The sequence below is a fragment of the Mastomys coucha genome, unplaced genomic scaffold, assembly GCF_008632895.1.
Source record: "Mastomys coucha isolate ucsf_1 unplaced genomic scaffold, UCSF_Mcou_1 pScaffold21, whole genome shotgun sequence".
Lineage (NCBI taxonomy): Eukaryota > Metazoa > Chordata > Mammalia > Rodentia > Muridae > Mastomys > Mastomys coucha.
In genome coordinates this window covers 135,594,353-135,612,020 of record NW_022196904.1, presented here as the reverse complement: position 1 = coordinate 135,612,020, position 17,668 = coordinate 135,594,353, and the positions used below count along the sequence as shown (strand labels likewise).

General features: G+C 53.0%; 1 protein-coding gene across 4 annotated transcripts; it reads right to left on the bottom strand.

Moving 5' to 3' along the window:
* Positions 1 to 4,584: 4,584 nt before the first annotated feature.
* On the bottom strand, positions 4,585 to 13,821 carry Clcf1 (cardiotrophin like cytokine factor 1). 4 transcript variants are annotated; one of them, XM_031389162.1, is made up of 3 exons: positions 13,565 to 13,821; positions 7,768 to 7,934; positions 4,585 to 6,015 (listed from the first exon to the last, which is right to left on the bottom strand). In XM_031389162.1, exons 1-3 carry the CDS (start codon positions 13,578 to 13,580, stop codon positions 5,518 to 5,520), a joined length of 681 nt encoding a protein of 226 aa, XP_031245022.1. In that variant the 5' UTR covers positions 13,581 to 13,821; the 3' UTR covers positions 4,585 to 5,517. The 4 variants fall into 4 exon arrangements, with proteins under 4 accessions (XP_031245022.1, XP_031245025.1, XP_031245023.1 ...); XM_031389165.1 differs by having other exon boundaries at positions 13,428 to 13,713; XM_031389163.1 differs by lacking the exon at positions 13,565 to 13,821 and adding an exon at positions 12,238 to 13,540.
* Positions 13,822 to 17,668: the final 3,847 nt, after the last annotated feature.

Sequence of the window (17,668 nt, the reverse complement as noted above, 5' to 3'; positions counted from 1 at the left end):
AGGGCAACCACAAGGGAGAACAGGCTCAGGGAGTGAGCGCTTCGGGGCTGCTCTAGACTTTTTCTTTTTCTCTCTCTCTCTCTCTCTCTCTCTCTCTCTCTCTCTCTCTCTCTCTTTCTTTCTTTCTTGTTTTTTCTTTTCTTTTTTTCTTTCTTTTTTTTTTTTCTTTTTTTTTTGAGGCAGTCTCTTGACTATCTCAAGACTTTGAATTTACTATGTAAACCAAGACTGGCCTTGAACTCCTGATCTTCTTGCCTTCATCTCCCAAGTATTGGGATTCCAGATGTGCAGCCCCACTTGAGTTTTTGACATACCCATTAGTAATTCCTACCCACAGGACTGAGGGTTCTGCACTCTATCCTACAGAGCACCTTGTGGGAATGTCTGTTGCTGGGCTGGTTGCTCCCATCCCAGTAGAAGAGAAAGCTGTTTCAACTCTTTTTTGTTGGTTTGTTTTTTTGTTTTTTTGAGACAGGGTTTCTCTGTGTAGCCCTAGCTGTCCTGGAACACACTGTGTAGACCAGGCTAGCCTTGAACTCAGAAATCTACCCACCTCTGCCTCCCAAGTGCTGGTATTAAAGGCATATGTCACCACCACCGGGCCCCAAGTTACAATTTTTTTTTTTAGATTTATTTATTTTATGTGTATGAGTACACTGTAGCTGTACAGATGGTCGTGAGCTATCATGTGTGTGGCTGCTGGGAATTGAACTCAGGACCTCTGCCGGCTCCACTCGCTCCGGCCCCGCTCACTCCAGTGTAAATTCACTGTAGCTGTCTTCAGACAGCACCAGAAGGAGGAGTCAGATCTCACTATGGGTGGTTGTGAACCACCTTGTGGTTGCTGGGATCTGAACTCAGGACCTTTGGAAGAGCAATCAGTGCTCTTACCCGCTGAGCCATCTTGCCAGCCCCCAAGTTTCAATTCTTAAGTAAGGTCGTTGAGTCAGAAGCTCAGGTATTGAGAAAATAACATATAAATCAAGACTACCTGGATTTCTGCAGTGTCGTAGAGGCCAAACACTGTCCCCAAAGTTCTGTGTCCTTAAGGGGAAAGGAGTGAGAGTAGAGATGAGTGGGGTTGATTTCCCCCTTATCCTTCCCAGAGAGCACATGTGTATTGAAAACCTCACTGTCATCTTACATGCTTGGAAATGTACCTGTGTCTGAAAAGATGCGAGGGAGATGAAAACCCGCACCAAGGAGAGAAGGCAGCTTCCTGGAGGCTGAGAGCCAGTACTGAGGAGGCTCTGGGTAGAGGCAAGCTGATTCTGGGTTGCTAAGAAATGCCACAAATGGGACCCACAAGAAGGATGTGTCTGGCTGGGTAGTGGTGGCGCATGCCTTTAATCCCAGCACTTGGGAGGCAGAGGCAGGCAGATTTCTGAGTTCGAGGCCAGCCTGGTCTACAGAGTGAGTTTCAGGACAGCCAGGGCTACAGAGAGAAACCCTGTCTTGAAAAATCAAAAACACAAAACAAAACAAAATAAAAAAAAACAAAAGAAAGATGTGTCTGTGACCACCTGGTTCTTCCCTGTGTCTGCCCGGCAGCTTTTGCATTCTCTCTTCAGTACCTCCATTCTCCTTCCACCACCACACCTGGCAATAACATGTTTAGATTTCTTCTATTTAAAACAGACAAATGATAAGCCTTCCTTGATCCTGCCTTTGCCACAGGACACAGAACACATTCACTTCTGCTCTCCTCACACTGTATCTCTCTTGGACTCATAGTTCGGTGTCTGTCTCTCACCGGCTATTTCTTTTTTCTTTCTTTTTTTTTTTTAAAGATTTATTTATTTATTTAATGTATGTGAGTACACTGTAGCTGTCAGACACCCCAGAAGAGGGCATCAGATCTCATTACAGATGGTTGTGAGCCACCATGTGGTTGCTGGGATTTGAACTCAGGACCTTAGGAAGAGCAGTCAGTGCTCTTAGCCACTGAGCCATCTCTCCAGCCCCTCTCACCTGTTATTTCAAAGGCTCCTATATGGGGTCTGCATGTTAGTACATGCCTATAACGCCAGCACTTAGGACACTGAAGCAGGAGGATCACTATGAGTTTTAAGTGAGCCTGGTCTACATAGCTCCCTATATCCAAAAACAAACAAGTTGCCCATGGTTCCTAAGTGCCCAAGCTGCTGTGTTTCCTCTATTTTCTCCTCTCAGTTCTTCCAGGGATGGAGACTGCTGATCAGCTCTCAGCTTCTAAGCCCTTCAAAACTCCTGACTAGACAGTCTTTACGTCACTTTAAATCAAATTACCAAGGATTTTACTGTGTCTTGCATTATGCAAAACATTATCTGGGTGCGTGGCTGAGCAATCCTGGAGCCTGCCCCCCAAATACTGTCTGCCTGAAAAGGAGATTCACCTGTATCCTGACTCATCTCTGCCTATCCAAAATCTTCCTGTCCTCTGAGAACAGTACTGAATCTCACCCTGAGCCTTTATGCAAAAGATGCACTGAGCACTTGCTCCGCGCCAGGCACCACACACCCACATCAACAGGGAGACACACTGCTTCCTCCCTACACGCTCCCAGAAGGCCTTCACCCATTAGGTACTGCCATGTCTTACACTTTCATTTGATGGGTCCTTACCTTTCCTAATATTTATTGGCTTTCTTCTTCTACCATGTAAGTAACAGAGATCAAACTCATGTTTGGCTTCAAGCACCTTTACCCACTGAGCCGTCTCAGTGGCCCATTGCCTAGGTCTTTCTACGTTTAAGTAAATGTGCCACATCCTATCCTAACATTTATGAGTGGTCGTCCTACTCATCTCATCCTAGATTGCTTTGTTCCACACTTACAGAATACATCAGTGAAACACTTCAGGCTGGCTGGTGCCACACAGAGCAGAAAGAGCAGAGCATGGTGGTGTATGCCTTTTAAACCAGCACTGCAGAGGTGGTGGGGAGGAGGGGCGGGAGAACTGCAAGTTCAAAGGCAACTCAGGCTACAAAGTGAGAGAAAAAAGGCTGGGGTAGGGGAAGGAGAACAAAGAGGACCAGGAGAGGAAAGGGGAAAAAAGAGGAGAAAGGGAAGAGGGAGGGAGAGAAGGAAAGAAGGAGCAAAGGGAGAGATGGAGAAAATACTACAGAGGAAGACTGGTGTTGGCCTCTTTTTTTTTTTTTTCTTTTTTTTTTTTTGTCCATTTTTTTCAAGACAGGGTTTCTCTGTGTAGCCTTGGCTGTCCTGGAAGTCACTCTGTAGACCAGGCTGGGCTTGAACTCAGAAATCCACCTGCCTCTGCCTCCCAAGTGCTGGGATTAAAGGTGTGCACCACCACTGTCCGGCTGGTGTTGGCCTCTTAAGAAACTCACCAGCTAACACTGTGAGATTACCATGAAGACAGGACCCTTGCTCCCCCTCTGCCTTCCTCATACATCCTTGCTTAATGTTTTTCATATCACAAGCCAAGATATATTTTGCCTATGTGTAGAGAAAGCCTGATCTCCTTTCTAGTGTGTCTCATTAGGCAAAGGGGCAGAGTTTTGTTGAGTGTCTGCACAGTTGTCTCAGCCCACAGAATCAGGACATGTTCCACTTGGGACAGGTGACTCTAGGACATGATGCTGAGGTTGGTCAGCCCATGCATCGGCAGCCAGAAACTCGTCACCCTACACCTTCTCTAGGGCTCCTGTACTTGCCCTGTCCACTCAATCATGTAAATGGGCTTCTATACCTTATTATTTCAGGGAAGCTGAACTTTCTTCCACAAGAGAAGTCAACTTAGGTTTGAGTCTTCTTTTGGTTTCAATATACCCAGCAGTGTGTGAAAAGAAGGTAATTAAGTCTTTAAAGCAGCTGTCAACAGCTGGGCAGTGGTGGTGCATGCCTCTAATCCCAGCGCTTGGGAGGCAGAGGCAGGCAGATTTCTGAGGTCAAGGCCAGCCTGGTCTACAGAGTGAATTCCAGGACAGCCAGGGCTACACAGAAAAACCCTGTCTCCAAAAAACAAAACAAACAAACAAACAAAAAAAAACAAAAAACAGATAGGGAAACCAAAGACCAGAAAACTAGTCTAAGGCTATCCAAGTAACAGGCTATAAAATGAGATTGGAGCTTCCATTATCCCTCCCATCTATCCCATTCTCTTCCTCCAAATAGGCGTTTACACTGGAGGAAAAGGAACAGATCCACAGGAAAGGACTTTGACTTGGCTGCTGTCCATCAACCTTCCTAGAAGAGTAAGGTGAGGGCCCCTTATGGGGCTAATGAAGACATGGGGAAGCTTGGGACTGAATGTCAGGGGTTTGTGATTAGAAAGTCAGAAAGGAGCATAACAGCTCTTCCCACCAAGTGCAGGCTGAGGTAGAGTGGGGAAATTCAAAGCCAGACAGACCTGGGAGACCAGACAAGCAGTCCAGAGGGAAGGAAGACTGGCAGACAACATGAAACACACACAGCTATCTGGGAGGACCAAGGCACTGTAGGCGTGGCAAGGGAGTGGATAGGTTGCTCCAGGGCCAGAAGGAGCCTGTACCCCAAGGCCTGTGTACCTCTATGGTATAAAGAGGCAGGGCCAGGGTCACCAGCAATGTACTCCAGGAAGATTACCAAGCTAGGCAAGGAGTCCAAGTTCTGGGGAAAGCATTTTATTTGTTAATACAAGAATAGAAATTCTGCAATAAATATCATCTAATAAATAACATCTCCAAATAAATAAATATTAATACAACAAACTTAGAGTCATGAGTGGGTGGGGCTGGGGATAGAGCCTGGGGGAGCCATCCCCTCACCCCACAATGCTACTGCAATGTAAACTTTCAGGAAACCCTGTGGCTATGGCTATGGCTGCCCTCCCCAGCCCAGGCAACCACAGATACCCTGGGAAAGGGGGCAGAGAGGAGGCACCAAGATGCTGGCAAGAAAATTCAAGGCAAGGTGCTAATGTTCCACATGGCTTTTGTTTCCCGCCCTGTGCTACCAACTGTCTTGGTAACTGCTGGGTCTGGTCTGTCCCTGCCCCTTTCTTCTAGGATTACATCTTCTGGTTTCTAGGCCACCTCCAGTATAGACCCTATCCCCTCCACTTACTATAACACTTTTCTTTAGACTGGTTGCTTTGTTTCCTGAACTGGATATGTAGTTACTGGGGTAGGGGAGCAATACCCATCCAAGGAGAGGGAGGGAAGCCAAGGGGCCTTATCCCAGAAAGGCACATGCTACAGTGGCCCCCACCCATACCCTCCAGGTGTGCTTCTGCAAATGCCACGTGAGGAACTGAGTGGATACTGGCAAGTGGCAAGCAGAAAGCAGGAGGCAGGGAGAACCTTTATACCCACTGAGCCATTTGGCTCCGTCAGGCATTACCTCTTGATGCCCATTGTTTTCCCCAGACCTAGGACCCTAGGAGCTAGAGGGCTTATTGAGTTACACTCCCCAACCAAGGCTGAGCTTCCATGGTCTGGCTCCTGGCTCAACAAATGTTGGTATACAGGATTTTTCACCCCACAATGGAAGCACAGCTGACTGGGGCTGGAGGTGCCAGGGGTTAAGGGTCAGAGGTCAGAAACCATGGGCCTCCAAGTGCAGAGTGACTGAAGCTGCCGGAGGAGGTTGCATCTTCTTCTTAAGCCGGTTGAAGTCCTTGGCTGAACGCCATAGCCAGGTCTGCAGCTCCTTCAGCAGCCAGAAGTCATCCATCTTCTGGAGGAAGTCACTGTGGGCAGGACCAGGGGCCCAGGCTGGCTCAGTCCCTGGCAGAGGCTGGGGCAATGGGTAGCCAAGAGTTGCCATGACTCCTGCAATGCTGCCCAGCAGGCCCTGGAGGCTGGTACAGAAATGGGCCAGACTATGTCGTAGTTCAGCTGTGGCAGCTTGACGGTTGAGGCCCCGCAAGTAACACAGGAGGTGACTGTAGGCCTCATAGTTCTGGGTCAGCCGCAGCCTGTCATTGAGGCTTCGCCATACTTCCAAGTTGACCGTGGCCCTGGGCAGAGTTTCTGCCCCCAGCCGAGGAGGATTGAAGTCAGGCTCGTTGAAAGGGGGCCCCAGGTAGTTCAGCTGTGAAAAGGAGAGGGCAATGGGAAGGAGCAGAGCAGAGCTGCCAGCTTGCCACCAGAGAGATACCTCCTCCCAAAGCTTCTATTGCTCTTGACCCCTGACATGGGAGGCCTCTGGTCATAGACCTCCCGAGTTTTTCCAGCAAGTGTGCCATTTGCATGGAGGACAGGTGAAGCAGCGGGGTGATGAGTTCTCCTATGGGGAGGTGTAGAAAGAGAAAACCACGAAGGAGCCACTCAGGAGGGACGTGTTGATTGTCTGGGTGGAGAATGCCCACCATAGGGCAGGGCAGAGGAGAAGAGGAGCCGGAGGAGCCAGGAGACCAGGCTGGAGAGGTAGAAGGTGGCCTCTGAGAGTGCAGGCCAGGGAAGAGCTCAGGACGGCAGCAGAGCTCCGCAGGGCAGTTGCAGAACATGAGAGTGAGCCGCAGAAAATGCTGTCGGGTTTGGTGAGAAGGAGATGCCTGATGACCTGGGAGAGATGGTTGCCGTGGCCTGGAAGCCAGATTGCAGGGGGTTAACAAGTGAGTGGGTGGAGAGGAAGTGGAGGCAGAGGGTGTAGACGACTCCTTCAAGAAATTTGGCAGAGGAAGTTAGGAGAGAAAGGGTCGGGAATTAGAGAGGGTAGCAGACTTAAGCAGAGGTTTTCTGTGCAGGGAAACTAGCCAGAGGAGAGTCCGTATCAAAGGCAAAGGGATCTGGTGACACCAAAAACTCCTCTTCAACAGGCCAAAGGGTCAAGAGATAGCAACATACTTACCCCAAAGAAGAGGATTCAGTTGCTAGAAGCAGAGCTGTAAAGGAAGAAACTGAGGAAATCTAAAGAGAGGACAGGAGGAAGAGCATGGGAGGCAGAGTAGCAAAGGAAGAGGGCAAAGACCTTGCCAATGTCTCAGGGGAACAGCCTGAGGCCCAGGGAAGGGGATGTGGGAGATGTGCAACTGGAAGGGAGAGAGAAGAGGGGCGAGGCCTGGGATAGGCACGGGCCCAGGGGGAGGTTCACACGCTGACAAGCACAGAGACAAACTAATTTCCTCGGTATATCCTGGGGCTGGAGCCAGCTCCCCCGCAACCTCCTCCCTTTTTCTTCCCTGGCTCAGGAGTAGGGTCTGGGATGTGGAAGAGGAACACGGGAAGAGGGGCCTGTTCCCCATGGTCCTCACTGCCTCCACTCCTCTCTCCATCTCTCCTGGGCTCTGTGAACACCTCTAGACTACCCTCAAATTCTAATGGTACAACCACCCACCATACCCTGAACCCCTTGCCTTGACTGCCCTCGATTCTTTGTAGACCCCTCCTCTGACCCCCTAAGAGGTCTGTGAAGGATGGGAGAGGCAGACAGAGGGAGGCCCATGGGTCCAGAACAACAGGGCCCCAGGTCTGGGGGTAGAGGCGAGCTGGAACACAAGCATATAAGGTGGGGCCCCTCCATCCCCACCCAGCCCCACCCTTGCAAGAGACACCACAACACGGTGTAAACAGAGGAGACTTCCCCAGCCCCCAGGGGGAGGCAGGCAGCTGGGCTGCCAGCCAATGGGGCAATGAGCCAAGGCGGGTTCGAGGCCTGCCCACATGCCTACTCCTGAGGCCAGGATGGGGGGGCACCTGAGAGGGAAGGGCAAAAGATAGGCCAGAAGGAGAAACTGTGTGGACCCAAAGGTCCTCTCATCACCCCATTATTCACTAGGACCCCTGTCCCATGCTCTCTCTTCCCAAAAGCCTCTGCTTCCTCTTCGCCAAAGGGAATACTCACGTAGGTCCCAGCTAAGCTGCGGAGTTGATGCTCCAGGTAGCGGGTGAGGTCATAGGTTTTCTGGATGGAGGGGCCAGGGCCTGGATCTCCTGTGCGATTAAGAGCTGGCACTGCAGGGAGGTGCCACAGCACCGTGCATAGGCAAGCTAACATCCCCCACGAGTCCCCTGTGAATAGGATGGGCAAGAAGTATGAGGGTGGGCCCAGGCCCAAGTGGGGAAACAGCTGGCAGCCCCTCAGGTGTCTGTCCCCACCTTGGGCTAGGAAGGGGGGTGAGGGAGAGAGACCAGATGGGAGGTAGAGGGGAAGGAGGAGGGGAAAGACTTCTGGTCCAAGAGTGTATGTGGAGGTATGTATGCAAGGACGAAGTCCTGGCATTTGTGTCTATCAGTAGATACTTGACTGCTATTAGCTGGAAGTCTTTGGCATGTTTGTCCCTATATGTGCCAAATATGTGTGCATGTGTCTATTCAGAGGGGCAGGCCAGGCTTTAGGGATTTTGTGTCAATATGCCAGAGTTCCAGTTGTGTCCCAGTCTCTTCTCCAAGCCTTCCAGTCCCATGCAGCAGGGATTAAAGGGTGGGAATATGGCATATGTCAGCTCTGCCAAGTTGTGAGCAATGAACTCTGTGGAAGAGTGAGAAGAGAGGCAGTAACCATGGGAGGCAGGAGTAGTGTTCCACAGCTACGGTCAGGCCAAGGGTCCAAGATGGCTTGTGGAGTGAGAAGTGGAGGGTATATAGTAGGTTTCGTTCCTGGGGGCTGTGAGGGCAGGGTAGGGCTAGTTGAAGGAGATACAGCATTCCTCTTAGTAGCACTGCAGAAGTTTGATTCCCCTATAGTCTTAGGATTAAACACAGGGCCTGTGCGTGCAGGCGAGTGCTCTGCCACTTACTTTACCAGCTTTCTCTATTTTCAGTGCAGGGTCTCCCTAAGTTGCCCGAGCTACTTGTCAACTTACGATCTTTCTGTCTCAGCCTCCCGAGTAGCTGGGATCACAGGCTTGTCCCGTCAGGCCCTGCCTCCCCCATCTTTATCTAGGGTGTTATAGGGGGAGCACCAAGGGGGAAAGATGTGAGTTTAAAGAGGGAGGCTGATCCACAGAAGACAACGGAGGGTTTGATTATTCCAGAAGCCAGGAGTTGATGCTGAGGGAAAGGCCAGAATCAGGTGGGAAACATGCTTTTCTAAAAAGACTTTTAGGTGAGGTCCAAAATCAAAATCAGGGATAGGATAGGGTAGGAATATAACAGGCAGTGGGCTAGGTTAGGCTTGAAGACTAGGTTAGTCAACATTTCAGATGAATTTAAACTGGGATTTGGTTGAGTGAGTGTGGTTGAGATTTGAGTCCAGGAGGAGGATGTGGTTAGGTCTGGGCAGGCAGAACCAAGCTGGGACCAAGATCTGTGAATTTGTTGCTTTACCCATCAGATAGAATGGCGTCTGGCATGTCACAAAAAGCAGGGCTAGTTTGGGTTTTAAGCTTGGATAGGTATGAGATCAAGTGGTTTCTTTCCTCTAGTTTACATTTTATACTTCCAGATTTTTCTATAATGACATGTTTCTTAGGAACAAGTGTATAGGCTTAAAGATTTGGCTGTATTCAAACTCAGGATAGAGTTTGGAGTTAAGGAGGCATAGAGACTAGATTAGGTGAGAGTCTGTTGTCATGCTAAGTCTTTAGGGCTTTAGAGGTTAGTATTCAGGGCTGCTTGTCACATTACAGAAGGCAGCTGAAGGCCTTTGCTATGGCACACATACTCAGTATAAGTGCTTGACTAGTTAGCTTTTCAGGTGGAGCATGGCAGAGAGGGTATCTTGTGTGTGTGTGTGTGTGTGTGTGTGTGTGTGTGCGCAAGTTCACATATGTTTTCAAACAGCAGGGTCAGACATTTAGCAGCTTCCTGGACAAACAGGCTCCACTTTTCTCTCTCCCATCTGCAGCCCATGTTCCTTCCTTGGTTGTTTTCCTGGTTCTTACCTGCCTGTTTTTATTTTCTATTCCTTGATCATTGTATCTCCAAATATGTCCAAGTCCTACTCCTCTGTACCAAGCCCTGAACATCTGGCTAAGCCCCTTATAGGATCCTGGGAATATCGTAGGGTTAGTTGATGAATTGAGCAGTGGCTCTTCCAGCCTCAAGACAGCTTTTAGGATGGAGTATGGGTTTGCTGGAGTTAGTGGCATCGCCAAAGTCCTGCCAAGGCAGAAACTGGAGGTCTGACTGGCCTGAGGCATCTCTGTCATCCAGAATCCTGGACTATGGTCTGTCTGTCCCAAAGCAGGAGATATAGTCAGGAGCCTAGCATGAAACTTGCTTCTCCCTCCCTTTCTGGGCCCTGTGGGACATCTCTGGGGAGAATAGCTCCTTACACTGGGACAACAGGGGAGAAAAAGCCTTTGGATAAACAAAAGCTAAGTCATCTGGGCAGAAAAACGGCTCATGAAATTAACCAGACGAGGCCGGTGTTTCCAGGAATATTTCAGTTCTGAGGTAACTATGTCACTGCAAGCTGGGGGGTGGGGGACATTGGAGAAGAGAAGGGGAGCCTACTGGCCAGTCCTAGAAGAAGCAGAAAGAAGCATGGGAGTCAGTTGTAGGAATCAGAGTGGAGGCCAGTAGAGGTGAAAGGGGAGTTGAAGTATAGGACTCTGCTCTGTCCTATGACAGCTCTGGTCTTGGACAAGATGTGTCCATATCTCAGGCAGCCAAGCTGGAAGGTCTGGACAGAACACCTGACCTCAGTATGAGCACTGAGCCGGAGACTCCCAATGCCCAGGGATAGGTTTAATAGATCCCAGCTCTCTGTTTTTCTCTCTAGCTCATGATGTATGCAGGTGGACCCCACCATAAGGCTGCATCCCAGCCCCCTCCCCCAGCCCTGGTCCCCAGTCCCAGCCCTGCCTCTGGCTGCTGCCCACTGATTGTTTACATCCCCTTCTCCTTGTGTTTATAAATCCGGCTGAGCACGTGAGGAGCTAATGAGTGCAGCTCACGTTTCCTGCTGCAGCACCCCTACACTCCCTACCCTGGCCCCTGCCAGGGCCAGCCCCTAATTCTATCCAGATCCCTGGGCCCTGGGAAACCAGGCCCCCCTCATGAACACACACACACACACTGCCTTAGCCCTGGCAAGCCCAAAGGCCACCCCCACATGCTACACAGGCAGGCCTTCAGCAGCCTCCCCTCAGCTCCTGGCCCATCCCACAGGCTGACCACCCTCAGTGAGGGTGGGGGGCTCAGCAGTGCAGATGTCCAGGGTAGATGGGGGAGACTGCACCTGGGATGAGGGGCTAGCAGCTGCAAGTCCTAGATGTTGGGTCCAGAAGTTCTACAGTCTAGGCTAAATATGGGAGCCAGAAGGAAAGGTCATCCCTTCAGACCATATCAATCAGAACTAGCATCTGGATGACTTTGGGGTCCACTGAGGGGAACTGGAGGGAGCAGTCTAAAAAGTGCTGTGAGATCCAGGGGTCCTACCCAGAGAAAGGCCCACAGAAGCCTAGTCTCTCCATCCTCAAGAACAGCTGCCCCTTCTACTTTTTTCTTCCTTCACTTCTGCAGTCTCAGGTTCCCTTCCCCCATGGCTGATGAGGAATGGAAGTAGGCCTGGAAGTCAGGAGACCGAGCTCTACCACGAACCCATTGGTGGCAGTGGGCTCCCATAAGGAGACTGCACTGTGCTACGGTTCCTCCCAGACGAGTCCATCTCTGTGTCATTTCAAACAGTCCCGTTTTTCCCCTTCTCATCCTTTCTAGTCCAAAAGATAGACTAGTGTCAGGGGAAGAAGCAGAAGGCAAGGCAAGTGTTTCCTTGTGAAGTAAATCCAGGAGTTGCGCTTAGACTGAGGGGAAAGCTGCTCCGATGTGCCACAAGAGGGCCCTTGGTTTCTCAGGGAGATGAGAGTAGAGCCACAGCCTTATGGTTGAGCAGCCCACTGAGGTTGCCGAAAAAGAATGAAGGAAATAGCCCAGAGCAAGTGTGCAGGTGAACTGGAAAGGGTGTTGTGGTCAAGAGTGTACAGGAGGGTGTGGGAGGGACTGCAGAGAGTGCAGGAGCCAGAGTGTGAACAGCAGGTGGGATTATGGGGAGGAATGTGAAGTGTCAGGAATCAGTAGCTAGTGTGTAGAGCTGGCTTGCAGAAGTGTGAACTGGACACTTCGGTGTGCAGCCGGGGAGCCCATTACTTCAGTCAGCAGACGCTTCTGAGGTTGCCCAGGGACACCGACACTGGCTTTCTATTACCGGACACTAGAGCTAGGAGGCTAGGAGAGTGCACCTTGACTGTTAGAAAAGTAAGAACTTCTGTCCGGTGGAGAGTGGGGGAGAACTGGATGGCAGTGTGTACTGGACTGAGAGTGATGCCTGTCAGGGACAATGAAAGCCAGAGATTTTCCTGCTCTGATAGAGAGAGAGAGAAAGAGAGAGAGAGAGAGAGAGAGGGGAGGTATGCATGATGTTCCCCACCTCTAGTCTTTCTCTAAGATTCGGACTGCCGCTGCCATACATCCATCCTCCTGTCTGCCTTCCTTCTTTTGGCAGGTTCTTCCTGCTCCTAGGCTCTGGAGAACACGGGGGTTGGGGGGCTCCTAGAGGGAAGCCTTCTGCACCCCAGTATAATAGAAAGGTAGGTGAGAACATGGGTGTGGGGACTTTGAAGAAGCTACGCGGACTTTGCTTAAGGGGATCAGCTTCGAGAACTGAGGCGGTGGGAGTTGGTAGTCCGCTGGCCCTACCTTCTCGACCGTGACCTCTCCATCCCGGACCCCTCCCGGCGGCGGTGGCGCCTTCCCCTTGTGTGGCCCCGGCGCCCCCGGCCCCGCCCCCCCGTTCGCTCCCTTCCCCGCGGCGGCGGGGGCGGAGGCGGGGTCCGGGCGCCGGGCTTCGAAGCTCCGCTGAGCCGCTGCCCGCTCCGGCGCGTCCACTCCCTGCCTGGCCCGCCCTCCTGCCATAGGCCGCCTAGCCAGGCAGCCGCTCGAGGGGCTGCCGGCAGTCTCGGCGCTCCCGGGCCTCTGACGGACTTTTTCCTGCTGGGTCCGGCCAGGCTGCGTCTCCCCCACAACTCCCTCCCGCAGTAATCACTCCCAGGCCACCGCGGGCCTGGGGCCCCGGCCACCCCGCAGCGCCTACCTGTCTCTGGCTGCCAGGCGGTGGGCAGCAGGGAGGGCTCCGGCCACGCCGCGCGCAGCCTAGTAGCCGGAGTCCCGCAGCCCGGCCCGGCCCGGCCCAGCTAGGTTTGCTCTGCCCTCCGCCCTCCTCTCGCGCGCCCTCCTCCCCTCCCGGCGGGCCGAGGAAGGAGTTCAGCGCGGCCCGAGGTGTCGGCCTCCTCCTCGCCTCCCGCTGTTCGGCCGAGGGCTCCCCCTCTGCCTCTCTCCCTCCCTCTTCCTCTCCTGGCCCCCTCCTGCCTTGCGCCGCGGCTCCCCCTCCCCGCACCCTCGCTGCCCGCCTCGGACTCGTTCGCCCCGACTCTGGCGCGGGGCTCTGTGTCCGCGGGTTCCCTGGGACCCCGCCTCGCCGTGGCTCCAGGTGGCCGCCCGTCCAGGTCTGAGGGTTGTCCAGGCTCCCCGCCGCGTTCTCAGCCACCTCCTGGCTCCGCCAAGCGGACTCCAGGAATGCCGCGTCCCCACCCGGCCCCTCTCGAGGGCGCCTGGCCGTACCTCCCCAGCCCGAGCTCTGCTCCCCGGCCCGGCCCGGCCCTGGCTTGGGGCTCCGAGGGTGGGGAGGAGGACGGGAACCGGATCTCACTGGTGCTGGGCGGGGGCGGAGGCCTCGGCCTCGGACGCCGGGCTCCTACCTGCTCGGAGGTCCATGGGGCTGGGGGCCGGGCCGGCCGGGCGCGGCTCCTCTCCCAGAGGCTGGCGGAGTGGGAGGGCGAGCCGCGGCTCCGGCGAAGCTTTAATAATCCCATCCGCCAGGCCCACTCGCAGGTTTTTTTCTCTCGGTTTCGCATTTTTTTTTCGGTGTGGGACATTCTGCAAACTTTTTTTTTTCTGACGTGTAAAGCTGTAACCACAAATTGTAGCAGCCCTCCCCGGGTGGGGGGAAGAGGGGGGAGGAGGGAAGGGAGGGCTTCTGGGGCTCCTCTCCCTCCCACAACACTGAGGGGGGGTGGTGAGGTGAGGCAAGGCTGCGACGGTACCACCCTAGGCCTCCTGGGGGAGGGGGCAGGGAGGGCATCGTCCCTCTGCAAACTCTTGAGAGCTTGGAAAGGGAGCTGGCCTTGGTGTGGGCTTCTTCCTTGGTGTCGACTAGGGCATACTGGCCTCCTTCCCTCTGCTCCTTGCCGGGTTTAGGGTCCCTGTACCCACTCTACCTCTGCCTCTTCATTTCTAACCTTCCCTCCCCCTCCCACTTGAGTAAATGCAATGACACATTCTCTCAAATGCCAGCAAGCTGGCCTCCAAGCAAGTGATGGTGTTTTTCCTGCTGCCCTTTGTCTGGGCTGACCGCCCCCCTTGCCTATTGTCCCGCCACTTGTCCCACTTCCAAAAGCTAGAGCTAAGTGAGGCGCCAGGGGCTGGGGCAGGTGACTAACCAGCTCACAATGCCCCCTGAGGAGGGGAGAGGGCACCAGGGCCCCGCTTCTCAGTCAAGTTCACAAGGGTTTTCATTCTTCCCAGTGACCAGGGAGAGTGCACATGGGTGGGGGATTTGTAATTCATTAATCAGCACAAGGCACCGGACCAGTTTCAACACTAGAGGCTTCACGGGTGACTCAGCGGGAACTCGAAGATTCAAGGCCATGGATAGACCCAGCATCCCGTTTGTGAAATGCTTCCCCATCGAGACATTTGGCATCCTCTTCCCTTTGGGGTTTTGAGTTGTTGGTTTTTCCGGTGGTGAGGTAGGGGTGGTTTGGCAACGAGCACTCTCCCTCCTTCCCCTCAGGCCTGGGTTGGGACTTTCTGAGTGGGAGACCTAGGGGACCCATAAGCCTAGACCCTCCCAGGAGGGTCTCCTTTCCTCCTCCTTCCTCCCTCTCCAAAGGGCTGCCAGGGAGAGAGAGTGAGCAAGAGAGCAGAGTGCAGAGGAAACAGCTGTCATCTGGGGCTTGGAGACAGCCCCATTTTGTGATTTTTCTTGGGGGACAGTCATTTGGTCCCCACGTCTTGGGTGCTTGTACAATCCTACCACCAATTAAGTCATCCGATAAGTTGCTGTGTTGTTTATCTGTAGTCTCAACAGGGGCAGATCCGGGTGGCAGCCAGACCTGGAAGGTGATGCCCGTCTCTGGAATGGCATGAGATATTCACCCCCCACTTCTGCTGGTACCCCTGGGGAAGGAGGGCGCTCTGCCAGTCTAGCACGGCCCCTCCAGCCTGTGGGTCAGAGTAGGCATCAGTCATGGCCAGTGCTAGTTTCCCAGGGCAGCACTTCCCTTTTCTGCACTGGAGAACTGGGGTGGGGGGGTGGGGGGGTGGGGAAGAAGTTTGTTTTCAATTACCTCACTGGAGTGGGACAGACTTTGTTGTTGGGTTGTTTCTTTCTATTTTTTTCCCCTCTCCCTTCCTTTCTCCCTCACCCCCCACCCCCTTTTTCTGAACAAGAAGAAAAGCTGAGAATGGAGAGCTGGTCTGGGTGGGGGCAGGGGACTCTAGAGCATCAGTAGCTGCTCTGATGAAAAGTGCCTTGGAGGGGCCCTGTGAAAAGTGTTTAGACCTCCCTCCCCCACCTCCCCACCCCCACCAGCCAGGGCTCTGGAGTTTCAATGACATTCTTGGCCAGTGAGCCTAACCATCTCTTGGTGTGCTTGCCAAGGTCAAGAAGGCAGATGCCCAGGAGTAACTGACCCAGAGTGGACCAGGAGGTCCCCTAGCATCTACTACCCCTTCTGAAGGGGAGCAGCTTGAAAGCCTGGCTTGGGCTGTGCAGCTCCACAGCTCACCCCTGGTGGAAAGGCTTTGCAGACAATGTGGTTTGGATTTGGCTGAGCCCCTCAGCACCTTATAAAGCACCTTGCTGAGTCAGGGGGAACAGCCTCGATGAAGAGAGAAGTAAGGAGGGCTGAGGGGGAGAGAAAGGGAAGGAGAAAGGAGAGGGACCTGGGAAAAGAGGGAGGAGACACAGACAAATACCACAAGGAACCGTTGCAGCAGAAGGGAAAGAAGACAGCGATGAGGAGGAGAGCCATCTAAATAAGGCTGGGGAGGGGGCTGCAGGCTTACTCCACCCAGCCGTGTCCCCAAAGGCATTGGCTTGCAGAAACCGTGGACAGTTGTTCCCAGTAGACTCAGCCCAGGTCGGGAGGGAGCAGGACAACTTTACACATTGCTCCTGGGGCACCCTGTTGGCCTTTTGTTTCTTAAAGTAGTGACCCCACAGTCTAGGAAAGTCAAGTTCTCCCTTAGTCCCATGTCTGGACTTGCCTGTCTGCCCTCTCCCCTCACCCAGCGGGGGCCACCCCCCAACTCTTACAGTGCCAAAGGGAAAATCAGCTCAATCTCCAAGCTGCCGGTGCCCCTCTGCCATGCCTGGGCAAAGGCAGCAAGCTAGAAGCTGCCAGTTGGGGTGGGGTGGGGGCCAGAGTAAAGACTTCACCTCCTGCCAAATCCCCAATAGGGGTGGGCTGCTGGAATTTGGGGGAGAAGGAAGAAAGGAAAGTGAATCAGGAGAGCCCCCCAGGGTTTCTGTGGAGCAGGGTGGGGCAGGACAGGTGCTGTCTGCTGGCTTCCAGCTGAAGAGCTAGTGAAGCTCCCCTTCTCTCTTCCTTACCCTGCTGGCTCTCAGAACCTGGTCAGGGCCCTTCCAACTCCAACAATCTGGGAGTGGGAGTGGGGGTAGGGGAGAGGCTGCAGGAGAAACTAGATACCTCACCCCAGCTCCAGATAAGCATCCTCAGGAAGAGAGAATCATGCTCTTTGTCCTGTGAGATCCTGTTAGGCTGCTTTCTCAGCTTCTGTTGAGATACCCTGTCTCATAACAAACAGAAGAGGAAATCCCAATATTGCCTTCAAGAATTTGGGTTTGGGGACACTTATTAAATGCCATTACTAGCCACAGTGGGAGAGTCTGTTGGGCACCAGCCACATAGCTCCCAGCAACAGCAGGCAGGGTACAAAGTGAGGCTGGGACTCAGGGTACAGTAAAGTTTGACCTCGTCTACTCTCTACTCTCCTCTTCCAGTATTCAGTGAGTTAATGGTTGATTGGGATGCTAGTGTGCCACCTCCTTTGACCTCCCAGATAGCAGGCCACTGGTAGATGGCAAGTAGACCCAAGAAATGTGATGGGTGAGGGAGAGGCAGAGCTGGCAACCATACTGCCCTCCAGGGAGTAACTTCATATTAGCTCAGGGACTGACTATGATCCCACCCCTTTCTCCTTTCTCTCTCCCTCTCTTTCTTTTTTTGTTTTATACCTGTCATGGGAGGGAGCTCTCTAGGTACCACAAAATACTGTATTTGATACAGCTATTGGCATTGACGGGGGGGGGGGGGGGGGGGGGGGGGGGGGGAAGGAGTCCTGGCCTAATGAGGTCCCAGTTCTTGAACTAGGGAAACCTCTAATCTGGTCTCCTCCTGACAAGTGATCAGGAAAGGCTTGGACAAGCCCACAGAGGGTGTAGAGACATTTTTAAATTCATCTGTCACTAGACATTTTCCTGAGGGCCTCTTCCATGCTAGTTACTAAGGAAAACCACAGGAGCCTTCAGGGGCTGTGGGAGGAATGACAGAGACTGGCCCAGGTATACTTGGGGAAGGCAGGCCAGGGAGTCTCCCCCCACCCCCGTCCCCTTTGTTTATTGTGTTCTGTTTTTGTTTTTTGAGACAGAGTTTCTCTGTGTAGCCCTGGCTGTCCTAGAACTCACTCTGTAGACCAGATTGGCTTCAAACTCAGAGATTCAGATCCACCTTCCTCCGCTAAGTCTTCTCTTCTTGATGGTTATTTGACATAAAGAT